General features: G+C 41.0%; 1 protein-coding gene across 1 annotated transcript in view; it reads right to left on the bottom strand.

The window, feature by feature from the left end:
• Nucleotides 1-640: 640 nt before the first annotated feature.
• Nucleotides 641-13,421, bottom strand: part of LOC307135789 (NLR family CARD domain-containing protein 3-like) — a 30,551-nt gene continuing 17,770 nt past the window's right edge. The window contains exons 7-8 of the mRNA XM_079832461.1: nucleotides 9,184-9,230; nucleotides 641-1,972 (exon numbers count right to left, since the gene is read on the bottom strand). Coding sequence (XP_079688587.1) covers nucleotides 1,422-1,972; nucleotides 9,184-9,230 — 598 coding nt within the window. The 3' untranslated portion in view covers nucleotides 641-1,421. The remainder of the gene's footprint in view (nucleotides 1,973-9,183; nucleotides 9,231-13,421) is intronic.

Below are 13,421 nucleotides of genomic sequence, written 5' to 3'. Positions count from 1 at the left end.
GGCTACTCATACATTACAGCAGGATTATAAGTTTTCAAACCTACCTCTGTCTAAACAGTGAAGAACCTCAAACATAAACTTCATTCAGATCATAAATCCATTCTGTCTCTACATAACAGCATTAAACTGATCTGATGTGCTCAAACTGATTCACATTATTCACAAATTTATTTTCTCTCCTGATGTTGTTCATGTTCATCCTTCACAAAATGGAGTCTGTGGGGAAACTTTTAACTTTTGACAAAAACTGGTTCAACCAGGTGAAGCAGTTCTCTTAATTTCTGAATTCGTTCCTGTCTAATATAAATACAAACACACACATTGGGCCTCATTCATGAAACTTTTGTAAACAGCTGTGTGAGTAAAAAAAAACCCTTTCACACATGCAGTCTTTACTGGTAAATTACCTGTAAGAGATCATGTGTGAAAAGGACCTTTTCGATTTTTTTGCCAGTAAGGGAAGTTGTGACATTGGCAGTAAATGAATAATGGTAATGTGCACTGTGTGAATTCGGAATGAAGATTACCGGTATGAGCACGTACGAGGTCAGAACGTGCTGACGTAAGAAGTCTGCTTTGGGCCAATCATAAAGTTCTTATGAAAAAAAAAAAAAATTATGGAGATAACATGATTACTCAGTGCTGTTTACAGTAAGTTTTTTAATAGTTTTTCCAATAAATATGTGCAAGATGATCATCTTTGACCGTTGATCATCAACCAAAGGCCTGTTTCACAGCTTTTTAAACGTTACATGCACAAGATCAGCGCTGCGGCTCTGCACATCTCATGTTTTTAAGAGGAAAAACACATTTTGTTTGATCAAATGTTGTCAAATTGAACAGATAGTGAAACTAAAGTGCTTGACAACAACAAAGCATTTAACAATAATTTTTCGATGACTGATATGACAGAATTTACTGGTATTTTGGATGATACATAATAATATTTACACTATTAACAATTAAGTCGAAACTACGACACATTTGCCCACAGATGTAAAAAACTAACGGAAGAAAAAAACTCACAAATGGGTCATTCCTAGAATTCTGTGCCATTTGAGTCCCCTTGAGATAAAGTGGTATAATTTGTGTTAAAATGGGTTAATACTTGTTTCTAAATGCTCATCTAACATATTTAATCCCCCTCTACCATAGAACACAATAATATGCACCCATAATTAAAGTAAAGAGTTAAAAAAAATTATCAATACAAGGAAACAAAGAAGTAAATGTACTGTCAGGTAAATGGATAGCTGACTGTACACTGGAAGCTTTCATCACCAAATTCCTAATCACAAATTCCTTGTGTGTAGGCATACTTGGCAATAAATCTAATTCTGATTCTGACACTGAAATTGAGATTATAAGAAAGAGTTTATAGCTGTGTGAGTTAACGTGAGTGTTTCTTTCACTCAACTCTCTCAGTTGGTTCTCAGAGGAAGCTGTTTAATCTCACACAGAGACACTGAACTATCAGAATAAAACCCAAATCCAGCATAGAGGGGTTCAGTGAATGTGCTGTTGAATGTGTGTATCTGTGTGAGTGTTTGTGTGTCAGAGACACTGTAGAAGGACAGAGTACCTGCCGGACAGTTCAGATACACTCCTACTCTGTTAGAGCACAAAGAGGCATATATGACTGTTGTCTTATTGTGTCTGACAGTGAATCGGTTATTACAACAGTCCAGACTCCAGGACTTTTCATTGGATCCAAACACACAGTCATCACTCTTTCCTTTCCTGTTGATTCCTTTATATGTCACTGATATATGAACTAGCCCGCTCCATTCAGCCTCCCAGTAACAGCGTCCAGTCAGACTCTCTTTACACAGAACCTGAGGACACTCATCAAATCTGCCTGGATGATCAGGATACGGCTGCTCCTCTGACACAAATGATGCCTTTCTGTTCCTCTTAGACAGAGCGAGACGAGTGTTTGCTGTGTTTGAATCCAGTGTGAGATCACATGCATCTGAACACAAGAAGAGAGATTATAACATTAACACGGTGTTTCCCATAAATTACATAGACTCTGGCGGTCTGCCACAGTCTAATCTGTCTCAACAGTTTCATAATAAACCAATTTTTTTTGTGCAATTTTACACTTTACATAATAACATAAAAGATGTTGTGTTTTGTGCCATTGCTTTAGCAAACCCACTGCACTTAATAAACACATTACACTGCAATTCAAAATGTTTGAAAACACTGTACATAATCTAATTCACATTCTCTTTTGTTGTTTGTCAGAAAGAAGGAAGAATATCTATATCCTCCAACAGTTATAATTTTGACTGCTAACTTTTTAAAAAACATCACTTAAGTGATAAAATGTACCTACTTCCAAAACAATAGGGAAAGATATGGAGTCAAAATAGGGCCACATATATCTGCAAAATAACACAATGTTTTGCAAACAAAAAATATGTTTTGCAAAAAAAAAAAAGTTTTGCAAAAAAAAAAAAAATGTTTGCAAAAAAAAATAGAATATTGAGAAAAAAATGCTTTTTTGCAAGTAAAAAAATAGTAATTGCAAAAGAAAAGTTACCACTGAGAGGAAAAATAAAGTTTAGCAAAGTAAAACTTGCAGCATTGACTTTGCAACACCTTTGCGCCGCTCCTTTAAATCCGCGTTTCCGTCATCCGTGCCTCTGAGGCGCAAGCTTTCCTTTGCGCTTCATTTTTCTTTGCGCCTCGCTTTGTGTCCCTGATTTGACGTGGGGGAGGGGTCAAGAGGTTGGGGTGTGTACATGGGTGTGTACAAGGGACGAAGGCGTTCTTCTCGTTACGTCATCAGCGCGAGCCCCAGACCGTGTGGATCTCGAGACCTCTGTGTGTCATTCTGCTGCATATCATCTAACTGTCTTTGAACACAAGAATATATTGGGCATGATTAATTGCATACATTTTTTTAATCATGTGTTTTTTTTTAATTAATGAGTTAAATTGACAGCTCTACTTGTAACACTTTACCCCAACACTGATGATGTGTCAGACAGATTCAAGAAATGATTCCTGATGTAGTTTGGTTAGTTAACATAGCTGAGAGCTGCATGCATGCAACATGGGTATTTATAACCCTTACACCAGAATGCTAGACATCGATGGATCATCCTCTGCATAGAAAGTGAATGAGATTGGGCAAATTAATTGAGACAGCGAGAGATCAGCACAGTTGCTCAGCCTCAAGGGCGAGTGGCCAAATTTAAGTCAGATTGTATTGATTGACGTAACGAGAAGGACGCGCCTTCGTCCCTTGTACACACCCATGTACACACCCCAACCTCTTGACCCCTCCCCCACGTCAATTCAGGGACACAAAGCGAGGCGCAAAGAAAAATGAAGCGCAAAGGAAAGCTTGCGCCGCAGAGGCACGGATGACGGAAACGCAGATTTAAAGGAGCGGCGCAAAGGTGTTGCAAAGTCAATGCTGCAAGTTTTACTTTGCTAAACTTTATTTTTCCTCTCAGTGGTAACTTTTCTTTTGCAATTACTATTTTTTTACTTGCAAAAAAACATTTTTTTCTCAATATTCTATTTTTTTTTGCAAAATTATTATTATTTTTTTGCAAAACTTTTTTTTTTTTGCAAAACATATTTTTTGTTTGCAAAACATTGTGTTATTTTGCAGATATAAGTGGCCCTATTTTGACTCCATAGAAAGACTATTACAGAGATGAAAATATGAAAAAGATATTTTCAGCACGCTCTTTGACATTAAATTTTTTTTTTTAAATCAGTTAATATGTACTGCAGTCATACCTTTCACATTAAGGGACAATATTTGCCCCCTAAATACATTTTCCAGTGCAATTTCCAGTGCAAAAAAAAAAAATGTTTTAAATAAAAAAATGTTTAATAGAGAAATACAGTATGCAATGACGGTAAAAATGAAGTAATACTTTTAAATATTAAACTAAAACCTACTGTCAATACTGTGTTTGAAATGTACATTAGTTAATGTTACCCTTTTGATTGTTGCCCTGTTGTATAATAATCAATGTTACATTTGCAATTGTGTGGATATTTGGAAACAAATGCATTCTTGTTTGTAAACTATATTATCAACATTAATTACAAGAACTCACACAAGGGTATGTTTTTGTATCGAAGATAGATTGAGTCTTAAATTGATCTTAATCCACTCTTGTTCTTCATGTTAGTAAGTGCTAAATCCCCTCTGTACAAAGGGACATTGTTGAGAACAGCAGTATGAGCACGATTTTATCTAGCACATTAGAAATTGTTGCACCAATTAGATTAAAAAAGGTTAGAGAGAAAACTAAAGCACTATGGTACAACAGTGCTACACATGTTATCAAGAGAGAAACTCGTAACTTAGAGCGTAAATGGAAACAAACAAATTTAGAGGTCTTTAGAATCGCGTGGAAAGATAGTATGTCACGTTATAAAAAGGCCCTAAAAGCAGCCAGGGCTGAGCATCTCCGCAAAATAATAGAAAATAATCAAAATAAACCAAGGTTTTTATTTAACACCGTGGCTAGACTAACAAATAAACAAGCATCGCCTGAACAAAATATTCCGTTACAGTTTAGTAGTAATGATTTTATGAATTTCTTCACTGAGAAAATAGAAAGCATCAGAAACAAAATTGTAAATGTACAATCTTTAATGATGTCTTATGATTCAACCGCGATTATCGCCCCTCAAGAACTACTACACCGCTTTACAACTATAGGACAGGAAGAGCTAAATAAACTTATCATTGCATCTAAACCAACAACATGTTTATTAGATCCAATACCCACTAAACTACTGAAAGAGTTGTTACCTGTAGTGGAAGAGCCTCTTCTCAATATTATTAACTCATCTTTATCTTTAGGTCATGTTCCAAGAATATTCAAGTTGGCAGTCATAAAACCTCTCATTAAGAAGCCACAATTAGATCATAATAACCTAGCAAATTACAGACCAATTTCAAATCTTCCATTTATGTCTAAAATACTAGAAAAAGTTGTGTCCGCTCAATTGTGCGCTTTCTTGCAAGAAAATGATATCTATGAAAAATTTCAATCAGGATTCAGGCCGCATCATAGCACAGAAACTGCACTCGTTAAAATCACAAATGATTTACTGCTAGCTTCTGACCAAGGCTGTATCTCAATACTAGTTCTACTCGATCTTAGTGCTGCGTTTGATACTATAGATCATAAACTACTCTTAGATCGACTTCAAAATTATACTGGTGTTCAGGGACAGGCATTAAACTGGTTTAGATCGTACTTATCAGACCGCTACCATTTTGTCTGTTTAAATGGGGAAAAATCAAAGATGACGTCAGTAGACTATGGGGTGCCGCAAGGATCCGTGTTAGGCCCTCTGCTATTCTCAATATATATGCTGCCACTTGGTAATATTATAAGAAAACATGGAATTAATTTCCACTGTTATGCTGATGACACTCAATTATATATTTCATCACGACCGGATGAAAACGCTAAATTATCTAAACTGACAGCGTGTGTTGAAGATATTAAATACTGGATGACGTGTAATTTTCTGCTATTAAATTCAGATAAAACGGAGGTGTTACTTATTGGTCCAAAAACAAAGACAGTCCAGACAAAGACTGGAGACATAAGAGGACGAGATAGACGATCAGACGATCGTGGCAGACCAAGATCCGAGAAAATGGGTAAACAACTTTATTTCAAGCCATCTAAATACTCTCGTCTCACTTTCCTTTCTTTGACTTAGTTTCTTTTCTTTCTGTTGAGTCTCGTGTTCTAAGTTAAGTTTTAACCTTCAGATTCTAACTGAACTGGTGCATTGATATCAAATTGAATAACCCCACCTAAGAAACGATAGGAGGGTGAAAATAATAATTGATGGTTCGTTCAGGTCATGTGTTATAAATGCATATATTGCTAGAAACTTGGTTAACAACGACACTTCGGTGGTTGCATATATGTAATTCCAGGAAGCAAACATCCAGCTGAGGCAGGGGCTGAGGCCCGGGGAAATTAAGACTCCACACGAGGTGGCGGAGCTCTTGTGGTTCTCCAGCTCCTCCAGGACTGGACACCATGATAGAGGCAACCCCTGTACACCTTAACCACGATTGCTCTGCTTCTGGGAGTTCTGGAGAGAATTTGTCGAGACGGGCTCATCTGTTATAAATAGCCCCGTACTGGCTGGCCCGAGTAGGGCTCAGACGTAGTTTCTCTTCTGGATGGCTCTCTTCTTTTTCAGAAGCTAGTTTCTGTTTGTGTTCACGAGTGCTTTATAGTTTCCGGTCTATGACGTCACCGGCCTATGACGTTCCGTCTGTCCATTGGACTGATTCCACAAGAGCTTCAAGACGCAATCATGCAGAGGCGTTCTCACGGCATTTCGACGCAGTGCGAGTTCCCTCTCAGGGAACCATGGTTACAAACGTAACCTGAGACGTTTTGTTTTGAATGCGAGGGAGTGACCTCGCAGAAATTACAGTTTTTAAAAAGAGTTTAATAAAATGTTTGTTTAGTTCAGTGCAGTGTTAAAATGGTCAAAAACAGAAATAAAACAGAAATATCAGTTCTGTATATCTGTTATCAGGCACATAAACATGAAAATAATTGCTATCGATAATAATAAATAAAAAAATTTCACTGCAAAGGGCTCAAAGGGCGCTCTCTGTAGTGCAGTTAGCACCAGAGTTAAGTCCCAAGAGGGTATGGAGGGAGGGCGAGGCGGATTTAGTCTCCTCGCCCCCCTCAGGAACCTGACGATCAGATCGTGCTTACCTAGAGTTTTTCCATCTACTAGCTCATGATTAGCGGCGATAGCGGCAACATAGACTTTGAGGGTGGAGGGAGACAGCCTTCGCTCCAACCCATCTTGTAGAAAGGAAAGCACAGACCTGATCGAACATCTCCGGGGGTCTTCTCGGCGAGAAGAGCACCAATTGACGAACAGGTTCCACTTCAACGCATAGAGGCGCCTCATAGAGGGGGTTCTAGCGGAAGTGATGGTGTCAACTACCGCTTGCGGTAGGTCACCTAGAACCTCCACGTCCCGTCCAGGGACCAGACATGGAGTTTCCAGAGGTCTGGACGCGGGTGCCATAGGGTGCCCCGTCTCTGAGTCAGGAGGTCCTTCGAAAAGACTCCAGATCAGCTGGACCACTTGGGGATGGAGTCGCCACTCTCCCGGAAGCACCGGCTGACGTGACAGCTCGTCGGCTGCACGATTGAGCAGGCCCGGAATGTGAATGGCACGAAGCGACCTCAGATGCTTCTGACTCCAAAGGAGGAGATGGCGGGCGAGTTGCGACATGCGACGGGAGCGTAGACCACCCTGTTTGTTGATGTACACTACGGCCGCAGTGTTGTCCGTACGGACCAGAACGTGCTTGCCTCTGAGCGGCACTTTGAAGCGGCTGAATGCAAGACGAACTGCTAACAACTCGAGGCAATTGATATGCCATTGCACTTGAGGCCCCGTCCACAGACCAGAAACTGCAAGCCCGTTGTACGTGGCACCCCAGCCCATGGATGAGGCATCCGTGGAGACAACGGACACTTGTTCTAGGGGAACTCCCGCCCGTAGAAACGAAGACTCTGTCGTGTAGCCAGCATTGAAGCGGTCTCATATGAAGCAATCCCAACGGCGTTACTGCGGCTGCGGATGCCATATGCCCCAGGAGCCTCTGAAAATGTTTCAGTGGTGCCGCTGTCCTGCCTTTGAACGAATTCAAGCAGTTCAACACTGACTGGACGCGCTCCTCGGTGAGGCGCGCTGTCATGGCGACCGAGTTTATCTCCATACGTGAATCTCCACGTAACCTTGGCTGGTCCACCGTCGAGGGTAGTGAGGGGGGGAGGAGTCACTCGGTCGGTTTCTGGCAGAAAAAGGTGCCGTCCATGACCTCGTGAGCTCCTCATGCACCTCCGGGAAGAAATGTGTCGGGGCGGGACGCTGAGAACCAGCGCGACCCGCCCTGAGGAACCAATCTTCCAACCTAGAGGGTTCGGGACACGGTGGAGGGTTCCACATGAGCCCTACCCTTTCGGCGGCCCGGGCAAGCATAGTAGTGATCTCGGGGTCTGGGGCAGCCGTTGCCACTCTCCCAGAGGGAGGCAGTACATCTGACCCTTCATCCTCCGAGGACTGAAACTCCCCCTCTGATGCAACGATCGACATCTGTTCGTCTGCTGGAGCTCCAAAAGTCACTACTGGCCGCCCATGGGAGGGACCAGCGGGTTCTCTCGGGAGCTCTACCGGCTGCGGAACCGAGGGAATAGGGGCCTGCGGAGTTTCACTCGGCGGGTTTGCCCTAAACGTGATCCTCAGATCACCCTGGCCATCCAAAGAAGTAGGTCTACCCGGGTTAGGGGTAGCACTAGATCGTGGGATGGGTAAGGGGACTCCGCCTGCCCGAAGGTAGGAGAGTCTCGATCTTAGTTCCGAGATAGTCATGTTCCCGCAGTGGGAACATGAACTATCCACAAACGCCGCCTCAGCGTGCTGTTTGCCCAAACACGTGAGACAGCGATTGTGACCGTCAGTAGGCGCCAGGGAACGACCGCATCCAGAAACGCACAGGTGGAATGCCATCTTGAAAAAGACTCAGCGTCACCCGTGAAGCTCTTTTTGTGAGGAAATGCTCTGTGGGAAACGCGACAGCGCACGGGGTTTAGTGCAGCCCGTGCCTGTACTCAAACAGGAAAAACGCCCACCAGACCAACAGAAATTTGTTGCTGTGAAAACAGCAGTTTTTCTCTGTTTCACAGAGCAGCCGATGAGTCAGCGCGATCCCGCTGGAATGTGCCGTCTCTCCAACACACATTTCTCTCATTCTCCGGTCTTCTCAATAACTCGCTGATAGCAGCTTTAAACTCAAATAACGATTTGAGAGTCGTCTTCAAACGTGTTTGGCTCCGAAGTGAATGACAGCGTGCATTCGCTCTCGCTTCCTGTTTATACCAGCAGTGCGGGGAGGAGCGCGAGATGCAAATCTCGCACGCCAATTGTTCATTGGCCGGTTCTATATAGCTCGAAGCTGATAGGGGCTCCCAGAAGTGATCCCAATTCGTCTGTACGTCCGACGTACGTCGAACGTGACCGACTGAAAGGGAACTATCATTAACCTGATATAAGATCAATGAAAGTCTAGCAATGTCCTCATTAATATAGTGAAACAAATGTGCATGTGTGTATGTGTGTGTGAGAGAGACCTACATTTCTGTTGTCCTGCTGTAATCCTGATCTCTCCGCCATGATCCACACTATAAAATAAAAGATGTCACTCTCATTTTACATAAAGCTGGACATTAAACACACATAAATCCTATAAATCAGTGGTCACCAACCTTTTCAAGCCAAAGATCCCTGACCTCAGCCTTGATGAAAGGCAAGGAAAGGCGACCTATACAATTTTCATGGCCGATTCAGAGTTTTTTTTTTATTTCCGACACCATTTACCGATTTTTTAAACTTTATTTAAGCAAATGTATTTGTTGTTTATTTGCTCTATAACAGGCCAAAACTGGCCTTAAAAAAATTTGCCATTTGAAATTTGAGGGAACCACTGCATTTTTTACTCGCAGAGATACACACATGTAGCATGAGCAAGTGTTTTTTATTTAAATGAGATTGAATAGATTCCAGACTTAGAGCAAATACAGAATGTTCTGACTTTAGCTTTGTGAAATTGTTACATAAGACACACCTGCACAAAACAAAAACAGATGGACTGAATAAATATGCACTCTCTGACAGTAGGTGGTTCTTATGGAAAAGAAGCGTTTCTTTGGGTACTAGGGATGGGCGATGTCTCCTAAATTGGCAGTTGACGATGTTTACAGTAAAACATTGTGATGGACGATGATATCGTCGTTTTTTTTATTAATACAAATATATAATTTACTATATCTGTATTTTACCATCTCTTTACATAAATACTATTTTCTACTTAAAAACTATATAATTTTGTTATTTTTCTAACCCAAATAATGACTCATCCGCGCTAGGTTGCACGTGAGGGGAAAAAAGTAGCTTCCTTCCACTTAAGAAGAGTTGTGCACTTTTTATTTTAATATATCTCTTTACATAAATACCATTTTCTACTTCAAAACTATAATTTCGTCAGTGATTTGTATGGTAATGCTGTTTTACGTGAATAATACAGAGTGAAGCACAAAGCTTTGTTTACAAAGGAAATAAATTCGCAGCCATGAATGGATTCATACCGAATGAGAGAGGTATGCTGAGCCCAATTTAAGATTTGTCAGCTTTTTTATTCTGTTTTGCGATTTCCTAGCCTGGATGCCAGCCGAATTTAGCCCCGCCCACAAAATGTTTTGCTCGGGCAATTCGGTCTGGACTCGCTCCATAGAGGAGGAATTATGCCCGAACAGAAACTGTTCGGACCAATGAAATTGTCAGGGCGGGCTTTAGACGATGATGGACAGATGATCAACAGTAACGTAATCATCCACGTCATGATCGAAGGCTCTTGGGTTGAATTTGCTCTTATCCTAAACGGAGAACTTGTTCGTATATGCGTTCACCTTCACTATTTCTCTCAGAAACGATGATCGTGTTGGTAAGTACTCTGTGTATCCTTAAATTATTTTATTACTGCCAAAGATCGTTTACACTCATGTTTTTCTTGTAACGTTACTTAATCATGCGTGCGTGCAGACAGGGTTTCCAAGTGTTTTTGCAATGTTGCGCACAATTGCTACTCAAAACGTTTGGTTGGCAAAATATGTTATTTTGGCAAGGTTGCCTGCTAAAATTCGCATTCCTGGGTTTATATAATCACATAATTGGGGTCGCTTCAACCCGCGGACATGGAGAAAAACACGGACTTGGTAACACAGTGCAGTTGAGTTCTGTTGACATTTGACAACTAACGTTACGCGTCGCTCCGTTGCTCTGATTGGTTGTGGGTCTATCCAATTGAGGTCTTTCCTGGCTCGGTTGAAACACGCCCCATATTTCAAAGCTCAATGGAGCGGTACCCGACTCAAATTCTGACTAGAATTGAGTATGGCCACGCCAGGCTAGCGATTTCCGTGAATTTTACAATAGGCATAACGTTAGTCCATTTTATCCCACATGAACATCTCGTTTCTTTTCTCAAATCTTCACTCGCGTCGCACCCATTTCGCAGGGAATTATAAACGTTTCTTCCTTTCGTTTGTTTATAATTAAGTCTATTATACCCATTCGCGTCCTTTACTGTGGGAAAGTAGAAAAACATTGAAGGACGAATAGGCTACCTTTTTACTTAATTTTATTTAACACAGTTTGTGCTTGTTATTAGACTTGGTAAGGCGCGTCAAGTTTATTTGAATAGCGCATTTCACACACACAGGCCATTTTACTTTCGTTTTCTCTGGCAGTGAAAAATCAAACATAGCTTAAATGTCTTTACCCTGTGGAAGATAAAATTCGCTCTTCAGACCTTTTTCAACAAGTGTGCCTTTGGAAGATCATGAGAAAACATGAAGACGAAGATATTTGAGAAGGTGTCTATTCAGCTCGTGATCTCGCGCAGAGCGGAGGGGACGCATCATTGAGGGGAAATGATTATTTTTTTTTTTATAATATTTAATTTTCTTATATTCTTTAGGTTACCATTATTTACTGATAATTGTTTAAATATTTAACAGGCTGTGGTGTGTTGTTTCACTGACGGAAGCGCTGAAAGAAACACGCATGCTTGAAATGGATGTTTGAGCCTCGTTTATTATTTCAAAATGTAGGCTATATCTGGCATAGACTACAGTATTTAAAATAGAATATATGCATTAGTTATATTCTCAATTTAATTTTCAGGGAAATGCCTGCAAAGTTTTTAACTATAGAAAAGGATTTAGTGTGCTTCGCACTCACAACAAGACTCGCAATGGGGGGCGTGGCATCACTATGGTGGCGCTCCATCGTGATGTCAGTCAGCCATCACGGCACAACCCTATTGGATACCGCTGTAAAAATGCCATCGAAACTATTCTGAAGACAGTCAGTTTTGTTCAGAGATACATTCACGTAACCGCCCTCCCCAATTCAATATTTATATTTTTCTTCCTATATTTCAAGCATCCCGAACAGTGATTTTGCCTATTTATGTTCCACTTCATGTGTTTCATGTGTATCAGAAAGATTCCATTTACACTTGGTCACATAAATGTGTCTCCGCAAAATGGATGTAAATCCGATCTTCAATTCCCACGTTATATGCATTTTAATGGAGTTCATGTCACCGAAATCAACAGATATGAGCTGCAACAAATATAATGATCAACAGCTAATTTCAAAATCAAGAACTGCAATAGGAGAAAAAGTGGAATAAGCACTGATCATTTAGTTTCTTTACTTTTAATGATGACGATTGAATATTGAGCGTCTGCAACTTTTACTTTCATTTGTGTCAGTTTGCTGAAGAGATATTCAGCTGCTCGTCTGCGGCGAGGCGTGCGGCAGTAGCGCTGTCATATCTGACTATAACATTGGCAATTTGTGCGGTGCGAATTTTGAGGTTGCAGAGAATAAATTTTGGGAGTAAATGGAGCGCTTTACACAGAGAGGCCGGATAGCTGGCCTGAATAGCGAGTGTAAGCAAAACTCTGGTATCTGATATTTCACAGGGGTTTATTATCAGCGTTGTCGATCCCGTGCACACATGGGGCTGTTTGAAAAATACTCCACTAACAACCGCGTTACTGAACAGAAAATAAACAAAGAGCAAAAGAAATATTACACGCTTACATGCGATGTTCATAGCTCGCGCTCCATCCACGGACTGCCCACTCATCAGCGAGTGAGTGAGTGCATGAATTCTGCTTTAAAGGAGCAGTACCTAATTCTACTTGTTACATGTTGTAACTTATTTTTCGGTTATTTATCGGGAGCTACCGGGACAGTGATAAAGATCTACCAGTCCATCGCGATCGACAGGTTGGCGACCGCTGCTATAAATACAAATCTTTCCTAAACAAAATAAACCATTGCTCTCTCTCTCTATTGCAGGGCGCCAGGCTAAAAACATTTAGTTGCCAAATTAGAAAATCTCTACATGGTTGTAAAAATATTTAAGCATGTCTCTCTCTGTTTTATGATGATTACAATACATCACTTACCTTACAGTTTAACTCCCAATCAACATTCTGCCCTAAAGTAATTTCAACCATTCAATTGGGCTTTTGCTAGCCTGGTCCTACCAGACTCTTGTACATTTAATTTAGCTTTGCTCATATCTTTCTCCGCCACCATAGTGCACAGCATCAACGTCATTGTTCTCAGCCATTCCCTCTGTTCGCTAATTGGACCGGTTAAAATTTGACCGGAGAAAACCAGCGAATGTACCGCAAACCCAGACAACGTACTGAAGGAAAATGAAAATTGAGCAGAAGTACCTAGGAGGGCGGAGCCAGGCTAGGCCTTTGCTACACTAACAAAAAAAGTACCAC

This window comes from Gobio gobio, assembly GCF_949357685.1.
Source record: "Gobio gobio genome assembly, chromosome: 13".
NCBI classification, from domain to species: Eukaryota; Metazoa; Chordata; class Actinopteri; order Cypriniformes; family Gobionidae; genus Gobio; species Gobio gobio.
The sequence above is the reverse complement of the archived record's forward strand: the minus strand, read 5'-3'. Positions and strand labels throughout refer to the sequence as shown.